The sequence below is a fragment of the Poecilia latipinna genome, unplaced genomic scaffold (assembly GCF_001443285.1).
Source record: "Poecilia latipinna isolate Pla-1442-1.1 unplaced genomic scaffold, P_latipinna-1.0 Scaffold1, whole genome shotgun sequence".
Classification (NCBI taxonomy): domain Eukaryota; kingdom Metazoa; phylum Chordata; class Actinopteri; order Cyprinodontiformes; family Poeciliidae; genus Poecilia; species Poecilia latipinna.
The window spans coordinates 1,322,211-1,341,628 of NW_015112617.1; the positions used below are offsets into that span (position 1 = coordinate 1,322,211).

A 19,418-nucleotide genomic window follows, 5' to 3' on the forward strand; every position below is an offset into this window, starting at 1 on the left:
AAAAAAAAAAAAAAAAAAAAAAAGGAACATCTCCACCACGTCGTTTAAATAAATTAAATGGTACACTCGGTATCAGTTTCAGTTTCATCCACATAAACTCGCACAAATCTGTGCTTGAACGTCGTTGAAAACCTGCCAAACCCGTAGGGGGCAGTGTAGTGCAAAGCTAAAATCTCTGGCAGCCAATCAGATTGTTTCAAAACCACCACGACTTCCTGTTAGGAATTACACATGACGTGAAGAGGGTCATTTATGTGGACAGATGACGTATAGGTTGAACTACTTTTAAAGAGCTTTTTAGAATATGAAATCGATAAAACACAAGACCATGTCGATATATTGTTGTATTATTTGTTGCAGATTGCAGAGGACCCCATATCTCAGTTTTCCTATGTACACACGCAAACACAAATACAGGTTCCTGGAATGTCTACTTTGGTCACTAGTAGTTTTTGCTGTTATTAAACTGAGTTTCTGTGCAGATGAACAGCCAAAATGCATAAAAAGCTCCAAAAAGAAATACCATCATTGATCTATTATTAACCTGACTTCCACAGAGTTTTCTTTGGGGAAACTTTTTAGCTTTATTCTTGCTGTGGCCTCGTGCCTGCTGTTGTGCTGGTTGCAGAAGATCATATTTAGATAACCACCTTCTTCGCGTTATTGCTTTTTGCTTTGTGAATGAGATACTGAGAAGGTTTTCAAAACGATCCCCACAGAAATTTCGACGTGTGAGGAAAGAGGATGCAGGCGAGTACTACTGCCAGGCGAAGAACGACGCTGGAAACGCTCAGTGTTCTCCGAAAGTAATGGATGTCTGTGAGTGATTCCTGTCAATTCAGCTTATTAACATAGCGCCGACTCACAACACATCATCTCAAGGCACTTTGGAAAAAAAACAAAACGTCAATTCAGACTGACCACACAAACATTCTAATTGGTCTCAGTTATGAAGCCATCCAGTAAAGTTCAGTTAATTATCGAAATTGGTTTTAAAAGTGTATTAACTGAGGAAACCCAGAGAATTGCATCATTGACTTGCAGCATTCTCTGATGGGTTGTTTCTGACTCAGCGGTGTATTTCTACATGTAGCTCTGCAACCTGTAAAATCTTAGCTATGGTTTATTCAATTTCCGGCGAGAAGTTGACATTTTGGATTTTCCCATTTTAGTCGCCATCTGATTTTGCTCCGTGTCTCGTTGCAGGTGACGTTGACGTCCTTGGAATTTTCCTCCAGTCTTGCGGCGGACTGATGGCAGTTGTCACTTTGATTTTTGTGATTTATTTAATGAAACGTTTGTGCTGTTACAAAAGCGTTTACAATGGAAACAAGTGAGTAAACCGGTGCAGCTCTGAAGATGTAGTAAAATCCACCGAAGGTGTCGCGTTTTCATTTCGTTCCCTGTTTTTTTCTGTCATAGTTACAATACTCCTGCACAGGCTCCTGCTATTGACTATGCTGACGCAGATGAGGTAGAGGAAGTTCAGAAATTACAAACCGCATCTAAGCGCCATTAAGTTGACTTACAGTAATATGAACATAATGAACGACGGTGTGATTTACTGATGTTTTTCTTCTTTCTCTGTTCTTCACAGGGTCATTTTCGGCACAAGTCTTCATTCATCATTTGACAACAATCACAGGGAGAAGCAGAAACAAACACTTTTAAGGATACCTAGCAACAATGATGCGCAAGCTAACAAAGTTTAAGATGTAACATGGCACATTTACTCTCGGATGCACATAAACTCAACTGACTTGCCAAAGTATTCATTCGATTTGTGGCACCAAATATTTTTACACCTCAGATTTTGTTGTTTTTCCTGTTATGTTTTTCTTTTATTATTATTATCGTTATTATTATTGTTGTTGTTGTCAAACCACTCGTTTCATGTTTAAGTTCATTTTCCAACATTTTTGTATTGTACAATGAAAGCATTTCAAAGCTGTGAAATTTGATATTTGGCCCTCAGTGTTATCACAGGTTACTGTAAGCTACATCCTCCCCTCGCCCCTCTCCATTTTTTTCAAATAATCCTTTTTTTATATGATGTTTCAAGTTTTTTACTGAGCAAGCTTGTTTTTGAAAACTCTTTTACATTAGATCAAAAGCCATCCTTAATTGTTTCACCTACAAATCGTTTCACTTACGAACAAACGTTGTATATACTGTAGATACGCAGGCTTAAAGTAGCGGACTGCTAAAGGCTGATCCAGATCCAACTCATAAGGCACACTGTATCAGCCCTTTTTTTAAAAAAAAATAAAAATAAATAAAAACATATTCACAAACGTTAACAAGTACAAAAATAAACGATACATTTGAAAACTGTATGCCACACTATGCTGCAAAGTCTATATGTACCATTAAAGTGTTAGAGTTGGGATTTTTGGAGTGCTGTTTCTGTGTATAAGTGACCTTTTTGTGCTTTACAAGTTGTTTTTTTTTTGTTTTGTTTTTTATGTGAGTATTGGACATATTGTCCAGTTGTGATTCAGTATAATATGTACTTATACACATACTATTTTGATCTTTTGATTTATTACATTGCACTCCATAACTTATTGTATATATCGAAATAACCCTGTTTGTCGGAAATAAATTTCATTGTATTTACTAAGTGTGTTTTCGCAGTGTTTGCGTCTGTCGGTAACAACAGTTATGTCTATGCAGACGTGTGCAAATGTTTTTGTGTAACAACTCAGGAACTGTTATGAAACATCTGCTGTTCATTTGATATTAATGTTACATGTTGTTATTTTGTTACTATTAAATACATTTCAACTGCACAAGTAAATGGGTGTCATTTTGTGAATGATTTATTAGATCTGGTAGAGAACGTAGTTTGGTGAAAGCGTTTGCTCCAGAGAGGGAATCTATTGCGAAAATTATTTATGGAGGAAGGATTTTTTTTGTAGGAACCAAAGTTTCGGCTGATAAAATTACTCCTTTTCTGCATTTTTTAAAATTTGCAAACACAAATGTCTGTGTTTAAGTAAGCTTATAATAAAACAAGATAACATCAGAACAAAACATTCAGCAGGAAAGGTCTTCACCTTTGGCTATTTAAACTATAAGTATCACTGGGTTGACTTACCCTGAAACTGATGTCAATCTCAAGTTAATAAGGCTCCAATTCCCACTTCAAAAGCTAGTGGAATTTGGTCATCGTATTCAGTGACCAACCTAACTACAATTAAAAAATACAAGCTAGATTTACATTAAAATTCTGTTGAAATATACTCATAAAAATAAGTTTTGTGACCAAAATTCTCAGATGTGCAAATAAGTAGTTTTTATTTCATCTCTAATAAAGTTTGGGTATTATTTTATTTCACTTTGTTCTATATATTTCTTGCTAAGACATAATTACCATTGTCAAGAACAACCTCTTTGTATTATGGCAGCCATATTGGCTATATTGAGGTAGGGACTGGTGAGAAACCTAAAATTGATTCGATTTCCAGGAACTGCTTCAAACTTGGAAATGTCAACTTTTGACTAAAAATTGCTGACGTATAAATAAGCTACATCTTTAAACAAATAAAACAGAGTCAACGCCGTTTTTTTTCTTTTTTTACATGAGATAGCACTGCGTATTAAAAAGTGCTATTTTAAAATATCTGCAAAATGGTGATATTGAAAACTTAAGTCGCCGATAAATTAGCAGTCGCTGGACAGTCATTTCATTTCTATTATTAATGATAATTAATGATGTTCAACTAATGAAAAAACGGGATACAGTTTATTGGAAACTAAAAATATTGCGTTTTCTAATATCAATCGATATACACCTTGTGGTGTTTGAGTTTTAAAGGTCTACCACCGCATTTGCTTCTTTCCGGTTTTATTTTGAAAACCTCTACCCGGAAGTAGTCGACGCAACGCAAGTAGCATGAGCTAACGTTACATCTTACTCGTTTGACAACATCCTCTGTCTTATCTGTCAGACCACAAACATGTAAGAGTAAATTACGCCGCGATAACCGAGTCCACCTTAGACTGTTTGTTGAAGGCAGTTAAATGGTTGCAGTGAGTCCGACGTAGAAGAGAAAAAACGGAAACGGCTAATTTGCTAACACACATATTCATGTGCGTTCTGCTTTTACCGTCATATTGCTAGTTTGTCGTAGGTATGGACCTGTAGCCAAAGTAGACTTTTCTTTTTGTACAATATTTATTCGTTTCTTCACGACTAAGTGCTTTATTCGGGCTCAAAAGGGGAAGTGAGCTCGTACACCCTGCAGGCCTTCATGTGTGTTTGTTTTCTGCTTCGAAACATCGTTGAAAAACGGGGTCCTCTTGGTTCAGCCTGCTAACAAGTCCCTGCGCTGCGATAACAACTACTTTAATGAGATAAGAGTTGGAGCATCCTGGTCGTTATAATGAGTTTCTTTAGTTTTGGACAAAGTGCAGAAATCGATGTAGTCCTCAATGACGCCGAAACGAGAAAAAAGGTTGAACACAAGACCGAAGATGGGAAGAAAGACAAATACTTTCTTTTCTACGACGGAGAGACAGTCAGTGGAAAGGTGAATGTGACGCTGAAGAACCCCGGGAAGAGGCTGGAGCATCACGGCATCAAAATCGAATTTGTCGGCCAAATAGGTGGGTGGGAAGTATTAGTCATATAAAGCAACAAATGATCACAAGTTATTCCTTTGATCCGGAATTTAAGCATTATTCTTCATAAAGCACTGGGTGTACTTCATAAGAATATTTGTGAAATGCAAAGATTTGTAGTTTAGGAAAGCTTGTCTATTGCAATAGACTGTTGTTGTTGGGTTTTTTTTTTTTACTAGAAAAGCATATCCAGTGTCAATTTTAGGGAGGTTTTTTTTTGTCCAGATATTTCTTTACATTACAATCTCAAGCTGGTTTTATTTGATTTACCAGCTTTGTGTGCATCTGTGAGCTTTCCAAATCAACCCAGTGAAATATTGTTGAATTCTTTGAAAAATTGTTCAAGCTCTGACAGATTAGTTGGACAGTATTTGTGTATATCAATTTTAAAGTTTCAAATTGACAGATTATAATCTGGATTTAGGTGGTTTAATTACTCTAAACCACAACTAAGTGGTTTAGAGTAATTATTCTAAACCACTTAATTGCAGCCCTGGTTGTATATTTAGGATCACTGTCCTGAAAGGTTAACCTCCTCTCTAGTCTCACATCTTTGGCAGCCTCTAACCAGTTTTTTTAAATATATTTTTACTCGGGGTTACCTTGTAGTTAACTCCATCTATTGTCTCTCTGGCCAGCTCCACTGAAGAAAATCATCTGCAGAACACAGTGCTGTCACTACTTCATTGCATAGTTTATATTTAGCGTGATGTGCTGCGTTAGTTTTCCATGACACATAGTGTTTTGTATATTGGCCAAAAAGTTCAATTTTGATCTCATCAGAACCAGAGCACAGTCTCGATGCGGATGCCGAGCCTACTGCATCGTTACTGGTAAACTTAAACAAGACTTCTTACATGGAGCCAGTTTAAGGACTTCAAAACTGGAGTAATGTTCTCCGTCTTCCTGGTTTTGGTGATATTAGCCCATTAATCCTGGATGGAGGGTATAGAAGGCTGACTTTGTAACTATCTTTATGAAGGTTCAGATCTGAGTCACTATTATTCCCCTTCCCCTGCTTGACCGGTTAGGTGGGCGGTCATGTGTTGACAGGTATTTGCAGTTGTCCTACTCTCTGTACATGTTTAGATATTTGATTGAACAGTTCTTTACAAGATAAAATGTTGTTTTGCAACCAAAATCTTTGGTCATCATGATGCAGTTTGTTCACTAATGTTCTTCATCAAACAAATAATGACTTCACAGAACAGCTGGATTTATACCGAGACCAAATTACACATAGATAAACACTATTTACAAATTAGGAACTTCTGAAGGCAATTGGTGCATTCAGTTTAGTGCCATCTTAAAGTGTAAATCAAACTCAGATATTCACGTGTAAACAATTTTACAGTTGTTCACTACGATTTCCATAAAATTTATAGAAGTTTGTGGTTGCAATCTGGAAAAATGTTAGTGCAGTGGTGTCCAGACAAGAAGTTAAACTTGCTGTGGGCCACAAAATTCATGAAATTAAAAATGCAAAATTGTTTTGTTTTGGGGTTTTGTGTAACTTTTTACCTGCTCAACACTAAATTAATTTTTAAAATAAAATCTGTATATAATTGGCGATCCAAAACAGAAAAATCCTTTTGGGCTGTTGCCTTATTTAAAAAACAAAAAAAAACAAAAAAAAACACACACACACAATTTCCACATTTTTGAGTCATTAATTGCTTTTTATTTTGTTGGCTACATTTTTACCCATTTTTGACTTGAGGTAAGGGGGGTGAACAAATGGGCCCTGTGCCAAACTTTAGACACCGCTGTCTTAGGGGTTGTCTACCTTTGAATGGACTATATAAACATAAAATGTAACAAATGCATTAAAAAAACAAACTATTATTCTTAAGGCTCCCAGTTGAACTGAAGGAAGGTTGCAGCCTAAATGTGAAACTGGAAAGTAGTACATGGAGGCGGATAGTAATTATTTCTGGGGTTTGTCCTACATATTATGGTGCAAAACACCTGAGTGGTGCTTCATCGTGCTAACAAGTTGATGGTAGCTACATCTCAGTTGGGAGGCTTGTCCCAAATCTCCAGGCGGAAATCAACAACAAAGTGTTCAACGCCACTCCAAACTGAAAGTATCAGAGGATCATGGCTGTAAGGAAACGGAAAGACCTGGGCTGACGTGATCCTCCTCATGCTATGGATAACACTGCTGTAGTTGTATGAATATTTAGTAGTAAAATAAAGTGTATTCTTTTAATATTTTCAGTGAAAGAGACAGGAATGTTTCTTTGTCCCAATAAATTGATAGTAATGTACCAAAAATACTTGGACGTAATGTAATTTAAGCTTGGTCTAATTGTATTTAAGATTTGGGCATTTTATTATTATTATTACTATTATTATTTATTTAATTCTTCACCCTCCAAATAAATCTTAACTTTAGCTTCAAATCCATTTCTCATATATTCTGTACAAAATAAAGTCCCAAGTAGTTTCGGTTTCAGCTGAGTAAATATTACTTACTTGTATTTAAATACAAGTTTTGTCTACTGTTAAAAAAAAATCTTACCATATTCCAAAATGTTTACATTTTTTAAAATAAAGATTAAAGCTAGAGTTGTTGAAGTTTCTTTAGACAAAAGGAATTAATGATCAATTGTAATTATGTGCAACATTATCAATAAATAACAAGCAGTTGTAAAAAAAAAAGAAAAAAAAGCATTTAAGTGCAGGGTAACGTACGGACATTCATAGACATATTTTTATTTTTAATGTAATTTTGTGTAGATTGCCTTATGTTTATTTATATATATATATATATATATATATATATATATATATATATATATATATATTTTTTTTTTTTTAACGTCACCTTTCTCTCCCCACATTTGCCCAGAGCTGTATTACGACAGAGGAAACCATCATGAATTTGTTTCCCTGGTGAAGGATCTTGCGAGACCCGGTGAAATAACCCAGTCGCAGACCTTCGACTTTGAGTTCACACACGTGGAGAAACCCTACGAGTCCTACACAGGCCAGAACGTCAAGCTAAGGTGCGTTTGATCATTCACTCTGCTGCCTTACAGGTGCAGAGAATGTAAGGGCTACATTTTAACCTGCTTGGCATGCAACACCGAGTTCAACGTTTAACCGACGACGTTGTCTTTATGCCACATTTACAGACTGGATGTAAAAATCTGTTTACGTTTTCAGGTACTTCCTTCGCGCCACGGTGATAAGAAGATTAAATGACATAAGTAAAGAGATGGACATTGTGGTCCACACACTGAGCACCTACCCTGAACTCAACTCCTCTATCAAGATGGAAGTTGGAATCGAAGACTGCCTCCATATCGAGTTTGAGTACAACAAATCTAAGTAAGTCTTGTTGAGATTATAAACTACTGCGAGGCCTACAATTAGCCATGGACAGTTATGGATGATTTTCTGCGACAAGCGAAGAAAAGCTGATGTTTGTTCTAAAAAGAGATCTCCACCCATTGAATCTTTAGATGTTATTGCTTACTGATTACAGGCATATTTAAAAAAAAAACAACAAAAAAACACACATTTTGTAGCGTTGCTTGATTATGGAAAAAAATAAGTTGGTGTTGCATTGGCTCTCAAACAGGAGAACAACATTACTTTTTCACAGCTGAATGTTGTTGAAAATCTTCATGTGAATAAGAAAATATAAACTAACAAGGCATATCAAAACAGAGAGGATGCAAGCTAGCATTAGCTCTTGCTAACCCCACCCTGCGTGAAGATCCTCAGCAGAGCAAGATGTGCTCGCTTCAAAAGTCTTTTTCCTGGAGGCTTTTGAAGCGATGGTTGAATATGAAATATAATGCTTTTAAGTGAGTTGCTGATAGGAAGTTAAAGCTGGTTCCTAAAACCTTCCTGTTTTAGGAAGCAAGGGAAAAACTGTCAAAACCAATAACAGTAACAACAAAAATGGTTGGAAATATTTTATGGGCTTGTAGTGCTAGAGCAGAGTATACTTCTGATTTCAAAGTGTAGACGTAAAACATTAAACTTTTACCACAAAGCATATAAACAGTTGAAAAACAACTTTTTTTCCCCTGTTTGTAAAAAAAAAACGATCCATAGGTACAAAAAAAAACAACAAAAAAAACTGGGTTGTTCATGTATCAGCTTAAAAGCTCTTTGACCAAAAATCAAACTAAAATAAGTTTAATTCATTACTGAAGTTTTTTTTTCTTTTTTTTTTTTCGGTTTCTATCTTTTGTTTTGTGACAGATACCATCTGAAGGATGTGATTGTGGGCAAAATCTATTTCCTCCTGGTGAGGATTAAAATAAAACACATGGAGATCGACATCATCAAACGCGAGACGACCGGCACCGGCCCGAGCGTCTACCACGAAAACGACACGATCGCAAAGTACGAGATCATGGACGGAGCGCCGGTTCGAGGTGAGCGTCTTTCATTTAGCGTTACAGCTCTAACGAGCAAAAACAAAAGTGATTAAATGCGGTTCATCTTTCAGGTGAATCTATTCCTATCCGATTATTTCTGGCCGGTTATGATCTGACTCCGACCATGCGAGACATCAACAAGAAGTTCTCCGTGCGTTACTACCTGAATCTGGTATTGATCGATGAAGAGGAGAGACGCTACTTTAAACAACAGGTATGGAAAAACAAAAAACAGAAGTGAAGGGCCTCGGTTTAAAAAAATTAATAACATTTAACTTGAGTTATACATTTAAAGGCAAAAAAAAAAAAGAAAAGGAAGTACCAGATCACCAACACACTGAGCTCACAGTAGTTCTCTTTTGGTGATGCGAACAACGCATTTATTTCCCATTGAGCTTAAAATAAAGAAACACTGACCTTAACAATCCAGCTTGTTCCGCCACTCGGACACAGATTGAATTCTAAAATTGATCTCCCCACAGTCCATTAACTTTTCAACTCGCGTCAACTAAAGCGAGTCTTTCATTCAAACGGATCGATACGAACCGCCGGTTCGCTGTAGCGCTCGCATGCCCCTGTTACGGTCTGCAGGTGCAACAACAACAGAGCCTGATGGAACAGTTTAAGTGCTACATTGGAGGCTCATTAGTTGTTTTAAAAGGCGGATCTGCTGCAGGGATCAGGAGGGCGAGGTCGCCGTTTGGGATAAACGTGCTAAATTCCCGGCAAAGACACAAAATCTTACCAAGCGTTTTTTGGTCTAGTTTCTAGTGCAAATATCTCAGTACATTCAAACTAACTTATAAGTAAGTTTGTAGCAAGATATAAGAGAATGTCTTTTTTTTCACATTTAGTGCATGAAATCATGGTTTGGAAACTAAAATTTTGAATTCCGTTTTTCTTCTTCTCATTTTAAATTAGTTTGAGCCAAAATGTTTAAGAAATCTGTGTAAAAAGAGGCATTTCTATCGTCTTTTACACTTTTATGTTTACATGAGATAATCTAGTCAGGCTCAAACCTCACTTTGATGTCAACCTTCACAGAAGTAAGTTAATTTCAGAGTTTTAGATTAGTAAATGACCAGATTCACATTTTTGGGGGTTAAAGCAGATTTTGTTTTTAGTCAATAATTCCTTAAAATGTATTAAAAAAAAAGTACAAAGTTCACCGTGAGATTATTTCACTCATGACGAAGGAAAAATAAATGTCTGATTAGTGAAATAATCTGCTGCTGGAACTAGAACTTTTTCATCTATATTAAGGAATTATTATTTCCAGTGTAATAAGATATTTGCTCCACAAACTAGACCAAAAATGCTTGGTAAGATTTTGTTTCTGTAGTGCTGGAGCATAGAAAATGATTTTATTTCCTTTTTTTTTCTCGTACCATTGTGTAACTGTTCTAATAATCCATCAGTTCTTCCATGCACTTCTTTCATCTTTTGACCAACCCATCCATTCGTCCGTCTGTTAATCCCTAATCCCTTCTGTGGTGTGTTGATTTGTTTATCCATCCAGAGTTGTGCTCATGTTCCATTTGAAATCTGCGCCATTATTTATAGGTGAAACTTTAGATTTGAGCAGCGAGTCTGGACTACTGCAAAAGTAAAACATACAGGAACGATGTTAGACCACAACACGTCGATACGGCACGGCTGCTGCGTGTTGCTGTCGCAGCTCCGCGCTCTCTTTTTTTCTCTCTCTCTCTCTTCCTCTCTGTCTGTGGCTTTTAGTGGTCATTCCCATGCAGTCTTTGCTGAGGAAGCTCCGGCTCTTACTTAAATAATGGCCGCCAGCGTTCTGATGCATAATGCATGAAACTGCATCACAATAAAGGTTAGCCGTCTCTCTGTGGGTCAGGGGAAAATGTGGCCAGGAAAGTAAAGTGGGAATATTCCCAATGAAATCTCAGTTTTTGAATGTGCTTTTATTACAGTGCTCTTTTGTTGTTGTTGTTGTTGTGTTTCCCAGCTCTTGAAAGATGCCATTTTGGCTGCTGACCGAGCAGCGATCGCTATTAATCTCTGAGCTTCTGATGCTTTTTTTAGATTCCATATGAAAACTAATCTCCTGGTGTGTTAAATGTTGCAGTTCATTTATGCAGCCCTGAGACCAAAAAAAGGTCTGCAACCTTTACTATCAAAAGAGGCATTTCTGAACCCAATTCAGTGAAGTTAAACCATTTTAGAGCAACAAATATTATGTGGCGTGACATATTATTTTTTTTTCATAAATATCTACTACAGGAAGCCTGTTATTTAAAAAAAAGTTTTTATTCCTATCTTTAGGTTTGAAAAATAGAAAACTCTTAGAGATGACTAACATTTTCTTATATGGGATGTTGATATTTGCACATAGTTTTCTGCCTATTATTAATAGATAGATCTACATAAAAATGACAGGTACTTTCCAGTTGTGGAAATTTAATGAATTAAATGCAGTTCCAAAGAGCTACAGGTGATAGACCCCTGCTTCATATCATGGGAATTGGACCAAACAGATGTTGAACTTTTTTTGACTAAAGTAAAACGCCATAATTTAGCTAAAAATCAAACTGTGGCAGTCCATGTTTACCACTGTGTTGCACTGTAACCAGATAAATTGTCAAATACTTTCTATTCCTGAAACCTACAGTGTTAGATATAACAATATCAGATCTCAGAGCATTAGCTCACACCTTGACAAAGATAGATCTGGATGTTCTCTACATTCAGTCTGGAGTTATAAAAAAAACCTGGGTTGTGTCGGAGAACATGCTCTTTACTCACGTAGACTTGCTGTTTACTTTGGAACAAAAATACTAAATGAAATTACACAAAATGAACAAAGCTGATTTGGAAAAATGAGACAAAAATGCAACTTTTGCGATTGTCGATTTAATGCTGTGTTAGATTAAAATGAGTGCCATCAATTATCTAATAACATCCCTTTAGTGTTGTAGTTTGCTCTAAATCCAGAAGAGGGCGCCACTAGTCATCATTAAGCTGAGCCAGTTGATACAGAAATAAAGATGGCGGTGCCATACAAGAAAGGGAAAGAGAAACAGTTCAGAGTCCGGTGTGGGACGCAAAATGTTCTTTATACGGTTCTGTTTTGAAATATAAACACCCAACAAGCTAAAGTTTCTCCTTAGTAGCGCGGATTAGTGTCAACTTCTCAACAATTACTTCTGTGCTTCAAAGGTGAAAATGTGAGGACAGAAAAGCAGAGAGAAAAATTGTAACTTGATGGAGGATAAAAAAGCCCGATTCCAATAAGCATGGCTGACTTTTATTTATGTTGAAAGCTGCTGTTAGTTAATGCCTTCCTTCAAGAGTAACCAGACAGTATGAACAAATCTGTTCATGGGGGATTAAGTGTTTCACACATTTTATTTTTTCATCTTTTACTCTTATTTTTTTTACTATTTTTATTTATTTGTATTTTGAACACATTAGAAGTAAAAAATCACACACATGAACAAGAAATGCAGAAAACAGATATTGTTGTACCACAATAATCTTAACATGCTTGAAAAGGAGTAGGTAGAAGTAAGAAACTTTTATGTTTTTTATTCAGCATCGTATATTTATGAAATACCTACATTTTATAAATACTATATTTACTTAATACACATTATTAAATAAAATTTAATAATGTGAGAAAACCCAAATTTTCTGTTTATTCATTCAGTATTTGTTATAGCTGATAAAATAATAGAATTTAATAATGATATTTTTGGGGGAGGTTTTTCCATTCAGCTTTATATAAAAAAAGAAGTCTTTACAAACTACAAACTGTTCAGGGGGGAAAAAAAAAAAAAAAAAAAAAGAGTCACCTTTTATTATCTCCACCCTAACAGGAAATCACACTGTGGAGAAAAGGAGACGTGGTGAGGAAAAGCATGTCCCATCAGGCCGCCATCGCCTCCCAGAGGTTCGAGGGCTCGGCCGCTTCAGAGAGCGCCCTGGAGCAGGCCGCCAAGGAGGAGAGCGGGTAGCTCCGCCCATCTTCCGCTCGCCGGCAAATCTGCACCGGACGGATGATCACCTGACAACTGTGCAAACATCTGGCGAGGCAGCTGTTTTACTCGTGGCTGTGCTGGTAAAAAAAACAAACAAAAGAAACGAGTGAAAAGGGAGGAAGGAGGGAAGAAAAAAACACAACACGATGCACACTAATACCGTGCGTGAACTTTTAAAAAAAAGAAGAGAAAAAAAACAGTTTGCATGAGGCGTTCAGGGTGGCTTCAGGCTCCTTCCTCACACATGCTTATTATTTTCTGTACAGGAATCAAACTAATCACCTGTCGCAGTGTCTGCTGTGTAAGATCACGTAAAATTCCTTTACATTTTTACGCTTTCTTCATTACATTCTAATGCTTTTTGGACATATTGATTTCCCTTTTTCTTTGTCAAATACCCATTTTCTTCCAAGTGAATCTCTGACATTCCACGTCGAATGAATGAATTCCTATAAGGTCTAACAATAAGAGAAAAAAAAAAAAGAGCATCGACTTTTGCACTGCTTGATCTTGTTGAACACGTTTTCCTTTTTCTTTTTTTTGTTGCACAAAATGCATCAGAAACTGGAACCTCTTGGTCCTGTTTGGGCGAGAGCTTTGAAGTATTATCCCACTTCCTGTTTTTTTTTTTTTTTTAATCTGTAAATAAGACCAGTCAAACCTGTTAACCTGTTCCAGCTTGTATAGGTTGATTTAACCCGGACACAGAGCTACAGATTGACCTTGTCATGTCCATGTGCTTTTACCTCAGCATTCCAGTGATGTTTCGGAGAAGTGTTTGTATTAGGGTCCGACTGTACGGAGTCATCTGTATCCTCCTCATTAGAGACTTGAAAGTTGTGCCTATGTGTATTAAGCTAATGAAAATCTTCCTGCCTCTAACATGATTTTAGTCTTTTAACCAGAGAAAAATTACAGTAGAACTATCTATCTTTTGCAAAATGCTTATCGATTATTCCTCATTCCCAAGCGTCCAATAAATTGATGCCAAATGGAGAGCTCTTGTGTGTTTGTCCATAATTAAGTGGATTTATTAATCTGCCACAATTCTGAATGCAAAATGAAAGTAGCATTCAAAGCTTGAGACAACAGAAACATTAGCTACGGGTTGTAAAAATACCACTGATGGCCATCGCTTTTAATTTCCGACTACATTCCACTAGTTTTACATTTATAATACCACTTCTGTACCAGTTTAGACACAACACTTTGCTAACTGGTGGATTGGTGTCCAGCTAGTAGGAACAGAAGTCCTAATGCTAAGCTAGAGTCTATGTAGTAGCACAAAAGTCTAGCCCTACGATTCGGCTCGATTCTCATCTACACTCGGTGCTTTGTCTGGGCTTTCTCCCACTGAGCTCAATTTGCCTGGTAGAATTTCCACCGGGCCATTCAGCGAACAGAAAGAGGAATTGTGAACAATGACATAAATTTTTCGGTGCCGTTTCAGAATTGTAGTCTGCCATGGTTTCATTTTGGCAGAGGTAGAAATGAAACAAAGCCATTCGGTGCAGGATGGCTGCGCTTTCTAATATTGAATTAATATTAACAGCTATCTTAAATCTCCGCAGTGAGGGATGGTTGTTTGCAGTGCAGGTAGTTTCTGGTAAGTTTCATAGCGTCAAATAGATGCGTTACATCACAGCAAAACTTTAGCAATTGGATAAAATTTTAAACTCCAACAAAGTTCACACCTCCAGCAAGCAAACAGCCTTGCCTTTGTATGAAGTAAAGCGTAGAACAAGGGCATTGTTTTTATCAGGCTAACATAATCCCAACTAGTAGGCTTTGTGATGAATTATGCTCACTGGCTACTTACTAGTTACACCCATCGACCTGCTTAAGTTGGGAGCATCAGAAATGGGAAAGACGTTGGTTTTAAGTGACTCTGAACTTGGTGTGGTTGTTTGTGGAAGACTGGTTGGTCAAAAATTTTAATTCTGCTGTGATTGTTACTCAGCCATCTTGAGGGTTTGCAGAGAACATTTAAAGGAGAAAGGAAGTCCAAAGATAGTAAGTTTGCGTTTTTTCTTAGAAATTACAACATAGACTTTTTAATATAAATTGACAATGTGTAAGTAGGTTCCTAAATCTTCACTAGTTAACTAGTTGGGTTTATTAAAGCATTATTAAAGCTGTTGTTCAACAGCTTTAATAATGCAGCTAAAATAAACTTTGACAAGCCCATCCACCAAATCACTGGATTTTAGGGTCTATTTGTCAACCACTTTAATCCAAGTCTAGTAATATGTTAGAGTACACAACATGTTCCCCACTTCTCACCCAATGAAAGCTGAAGTTAAACCCCAGACCCAACAAGGACAAACAGCTACATACAATGAATGGATGGATAGTTAATGTGAAGGCCCTGAATGCCAACTGTCTCACTAGACTTGTGGTAATTGTCATACCATTGCATTGTGTGCCGCTTCGTCCATCTAGCAGGCCTTTGCTAGATGTTGGTAAGCTAGCAGATAAAAGTTGCACTAGTTGGCAAACTCAGCTACTTTGTCCTTTTGAGCTTGTACAGCAGAGTATTACAACTAGTGTAACTGGTTAAATGTCTTTGCAAAGTGGTTAGTGAAAATGAAGCCTCACATCAAGGGTATAGAATATTTATGCAGCCCGCTTGTCAGGCCCAAGGCCGTGCGGCCGCTGTATGTAGACGAGTGAAAGTGCCTTGTGTTTCTGTTAAACAGATTTGGGGAAGGATTTCTGGACGTACCGCAAACACCACAATGGCGTGTTGGCGTTATCATAGCGTCGGCTGGTATTACTGCTGATCTGCACGCTGACATTCAGGTTATTAAATCTTAATGCAGGGAGACAAAAGGGGCTGCTGGATAATGCAGAGGAGGAGCCGTGCTCCGACAGAACATCGCACCAGAGAGACTTAGCTCCGCTTTGAATTGTCTTGTTATGAACTGTGGCAAGCCTGATGAGGAGCAGATGTGCCCAAGATCAGGCATTCTTTCACATGAGATCAGATATTGCCACGCAACAGAAAGCTGCACTATGGCTCTCTCTCTGATCCCCAGTTAAAAACACAATTTTATTAAAATCTAAACAATCTCAGATTTTAATCTAACCTGTAAAGGGTTAGAAATCTGCAGCAACGTCTCTGGATAAAACTTCTTCCTGTAAGGCACCAGTGCTAACAGTTGCTAATTCTTTTTGAGGAATTCCTATCTGCAAATGTTAGCACTCGGGTAGCGCAAAACATAACTATACTACAAATTAAACTCATGTTTTTTTAATTGTTCTGAACTTCCATATTTTTTAAGCGTCCAAGGAGTAAAACCTCTCTATTTCAACATTATAACACATAGTTAGTGTCTCTGCCTGAGAAAACAGAAATGCATCTCTTTGCTAAGATAAAGGCAGAATAAATGTTTCACATTTTCTTAATATAAAAGAATAACCATAAATTCCACAGATGTGTCTCCTTTTTCTCTCTTTAAAAATGCATAACTCACCAAAAAAAGAAAAAAAAAAAGAAAAGAAAGAGTCGCCTTCCCTGATGTAATCGCGTTCAACTCGGTGAAGTCGTTGCTGCATTTTTCATCATCACTTCCTGTCGTGCAAACACCAGTCGCATAATTTAGATCAGCATTGTGCACAATTTTTACTTTCACCTTATGAACAACATAAAGTGATTTTTGTATTGGTTGGTAACAAAATTCTAATTTGTGTTTAGCAGAAAGTCAAACGTATAAGGTTCCTACGCGGTTAGCGTCAAGGCACAATATTTGTCCAATCAGAACCTTAATATGCATCCGGCACTGTGTCATAAACTTCTGTGTGTAAAGTGTGATGCAACACTAAGTCAGTCAGTAGAATGTCATTAAAAAAAATATATATTTCAATAATTTTATTCAAAATACATGCACTCGGTACTCACCGAATTCCACAGCACATCTTCGTGGTAAGGTTGTCAAAGTCAAGCTAGCATAACTGACCTCACTATTTTTTTTATTAAAGCTTTTCTTGACCTGGCAAATATGATACCCTTGGACCTTATCCATCTGTCATAGTGTTCACAATTAGTAGCAAAGCACTGCATTCTTTTTTCTTTCATTTATCACGTGTACATTTAAGATTTAGCACGTCATGTTGACAACTTGACAGCTAAAACCAAAGGTAGTCATCAAGCAGATCTTGAGCGTGTGGCGTCATGTTGTCAATATGTTGTGAATGCATCCTTCTTACATACAACAGTTTAATTTATTCCTGCTAAAGCAAGAGCCCAGAAGAAATCTCTGGTCAAAATAAACTCATTTATTATTCTAAACAGTGAATGGTTTCACAGCGTCACGAACCCAGTCTTCACAGTGGCTCTTTGTCCTCCAGACTCAAAATGAAGTCAAACTCCTCTATGGAAAAAGAAAAAGCAATTGGAACCAGGTTGGGACTGTGACACAAAAACACAATGACTGGTTCTTACAGACCTGGAGTGAGAGGCTGAACGGAGAGCCGGGCCCTGGTGAACAGAGCCACGTCCTTCAGAGGTCCTCCGTTGGCCCGGTGCTGGAGGTGGTGTTCCTTCAACTCCCACAGAGGAACAAAACGCTTCATCATTCTCTGAAACTGAACATCCACCTGAGGGACCGGGAACCCAAAGCTCAGCTCCGAAGCGGGATCTTTATTAATAACCGGCCGGCGAATGGATCGCTTTCCTAACGTACCATGCTCCACTTGGGGTTGTCCGGCGTGCTGCTCGCATCGTAGTGAACGTCTTTCTTGTCAAACTGGGTGTGGTCCACGTAGGCTTCCTTCACGATCTGATCCAGGAAACAGGGCTGAGCATCAAACCTACAGTACCTCCCAGAAGGATTCACACGTCATACCAACGTGATCATACACCACAATTGTGGAGGAAAAACGATTTATGGGTTTTTCCAAATTTGATAACAAATGAAATAAAAATCTAAAACACTGCATTTACAAATTAGGTGACCAATTAGCAGCACTGGACTTTAAAAATTTGAGACTTTTTAAGACCCTTTGAAGACCATTATGAATGAAATTTAAGATCCACATCATGAGAGATGTACAAAAAAAATGCAGGGGACCAAAACTGTGAAATTTCCGATATCTTTTTGTGGCTCTTGGCAGCAGCATTGTGCTTCTCACAGAATGAAAAAGGCATATGGCTTTCTAGTTAGCTGACAAGCTAGCTAGGTATTCATATGCTAGTTTCTAACTGCTTGTTTGTTTGCTTGCTAGCCAGAAAAGAGCTAACAAGTAAACTATGCACAATATCTAGCAAGTATTAGCAGCGGGTGACCTTGAGTCATAGAATCAGTGATTCAAGATGTCAAAGTTTTGCCTTAAAGAAAAGTTCTACGAGAATAATCCTAAATATGAGATTAAACAGTCCCACCACAACACAATTTAAAATCTGTGATTCATTTATTTAAGGACAACTAACATTTTCTTTAGTAAATTTCAGACATTTTAAGGCCTTCAACTTACATAAATTACTTTAAGGCTGTTTAAGGATGCTCTGACCCCGCTAAGATGCTTTTCAGGTTTATATTTGTAAAAGATTCTCAAAACCATGAATAACTTTCGACTCCATTCATAATTATGCACTACCTTGTGTTGGTCTTAATAAAATACATTAAATTTTGTTATTATAGAAAGGAGAAAAAAAAAACACAGAACTGTTCCAGGGGTCTGAATACTTTTTTTTGTTAATGCTTCACCAGGATTAGAGTGACTCACTGTCATGATCCCTGCGATCCCCGGCTCCTTACAGTTGCTGTGGTAAAAGAAGGCCTGCTGCCCCACTTTCATCTGCCTCATGAAGTTACGAGCCTGAAGACACAAATTTCCTCTTGTCCTCAGAGTTTTGTTTTCCAAAATAAAAGTGGAGTTAAATAATCAACTCAACACACCTGGTAGTTGCGGACGCCGTCCCAGCAGCTGGTCTGATCAGGCAGAGCCTTCAGATCCTCGATGCCAAACTGAAAACAAATGAAGCGTGGATGTCAAACGCTCAGTCAAGGACCACAATTCCTCTCGTTTCTGAAGAAGGTGATGCTGTTTTCTGTACCTTCACGTCGACGCCGTTTTCAAAGCGGCTCTCGGGTTCAGACTTCAGGAGCCAGCGGGTGAAAACAGGAGAGCCTGCAGATTCAGAAACCTTTCCGGTTTTTGCATCAGGAGCTGCAGCTTTCCTTTTTCTGCCAACTGTAGAGGTTTTCTTGGCATCGGCAATTCTGCCTGCAACGTTCAATTGCTCATTAGGAAATAAGAAAGCAATAAGAGTATTTAATAGGTCTCTTTCTTTAGTTGCTGTCAAACATAGTGTTTGACAAATTTGATTAATGGGTTTACAAATTACATAAGCATAAATAACTAAAGCCTTGTCATATATATATAT

The 19,418-nt window shown here is 37.5% G+C and overlaps 3 protein-coding genes and 1 long non-coding RNA gene across 5 annotated transcripts in view; 2 read left to right on the plus strand and 2 right to left on the minus strand.

Annotated features, from left to right (window-relative positions):
• Nucleotides 1-2,800, plus strand: part of jam3a (junctional adhesion molecule 3a) — a 19,919-nt gene extending 17,119 nt beyond the window's left edge. The window contains exons 6-9 of the mRNA XM_015038220.1: nt 720-819; nt 1,207-1,333; nt 1,423-1,474; nt 1,598-2,800. Coding sequence (XP_014893706.1) covers nt 720-819; nt 1,207-1,333; nt 1,423-1,474; nt 1,598-1,633 — 315 coding nt within the window. The 3' untranslated portion in view covers nt 1,634-2,800. The remainder of the gene's footprint in view (nt 1-719; nt 820-1,206; nt 1,334-1,422; nt 1,475-1,597) is intronic.
• Nucleotides 2,801-3,844: 1,044 nt separating this feature from the next.
• Nucleotides 3,845-14,022, plus strand: LOC106951042 (vacuolar protein sorting-associated protein 26B-like). The gene is made up of 6 exons (XM_015038340.1): nt 3,845-4,611; nt 7,481-7,637; nt 7,798-7,962; nt 8,848-9,023; nt 9,098-9,240; nt 12,869-14,022. The coding sequence occupies exons 1-6, from the start codon at nt 4,389-4,391 to the stop codon at nt 13,004-13,006; spliced, it is 1,002 nt and encodes a 333-aa protein (XP_014893826.1). The 5' UTR covers nt 3,845-4,388; the 3' UTR covers nt 13,007-14,022.
• On the minus strand, nt 13,667-16,939 carry LOC106951229 (uncharacterized). Its single transcript, XR_001425783.1, has 2 exons — nt 16,356-16,939; nt 13,667-16,272 (listed from the first exon to the last, which is right to left on the minus strand). It is a non-coding gene; the product is annotated as an uncharacterized LOC106951229 (long non-coding RNA).
• Nucleotides 16,940-17,288: 349 nt separating this feature from the next.
• thyn1 (thymocyte nuclear protein 1) overlaps nt 17,289-19,418 on the minus strand; it is a 7,005-nt gene continuing 4,875 nt past the window's right edge. For both annotated transcript variants that reach the window (XM_015038542.1, XM_015038464.1), the window contains exons 3-8: nt 19,089-19,258; nt 18,931-18,999; nt 18,758-18,850; nt 17,716-17,811; nt 17,479-17,629; nt 17,289-17,403 (exon numbers count right to left, since the gene is read on the minus strand). In XM_015038542.1, coding sequence (XP_014894028.1) covers nt 17,357-17,403; nt 17,479-17,629; nt 17,716-17,811; nt 18,758-18,850; nt 18,931-18,999; nt 19,089-19,258 — 626 coding nt within the window. In that variant the 3' untranslated portion in view covers nt 17,289-17,356. The remainder of the gene's footprint in view (nt 17,404-17,478; nt 17,630-17,715; nt 17,812-18,757; nt 18,851-18,930; nt 19,000-19,088; nt 19,259-19,418) is intronic.

What these genes read in the sequence shown, in the direction of transcription:
- LOC106951042 (XM_015038340.1), top strand. Translation starts at nt 4,389, where the DNA reads ATGAGTTTCTTTAGTTTTGGACAAAGTGCAGAAATCGATGTAGTCCTC. An exon ending in CGAATTTGTCGGCCAAATAG is followed by an intron (nt 4,612 to 7,480) that starts GTGGGTGGGAAG and finishes ACATTTGCCCAG; the next exon opens with AGCTGTATTACGACAGAGGA. An exon ending in GGCCAGAACGTCAAGCTAAG is followed by an intron (nt 7,638 to 7,797) that starts GTGCGTTTGATC and finishes TTACGTTTTCAG; the next exon opens with GTACTTCCTTCGCGCCACGG.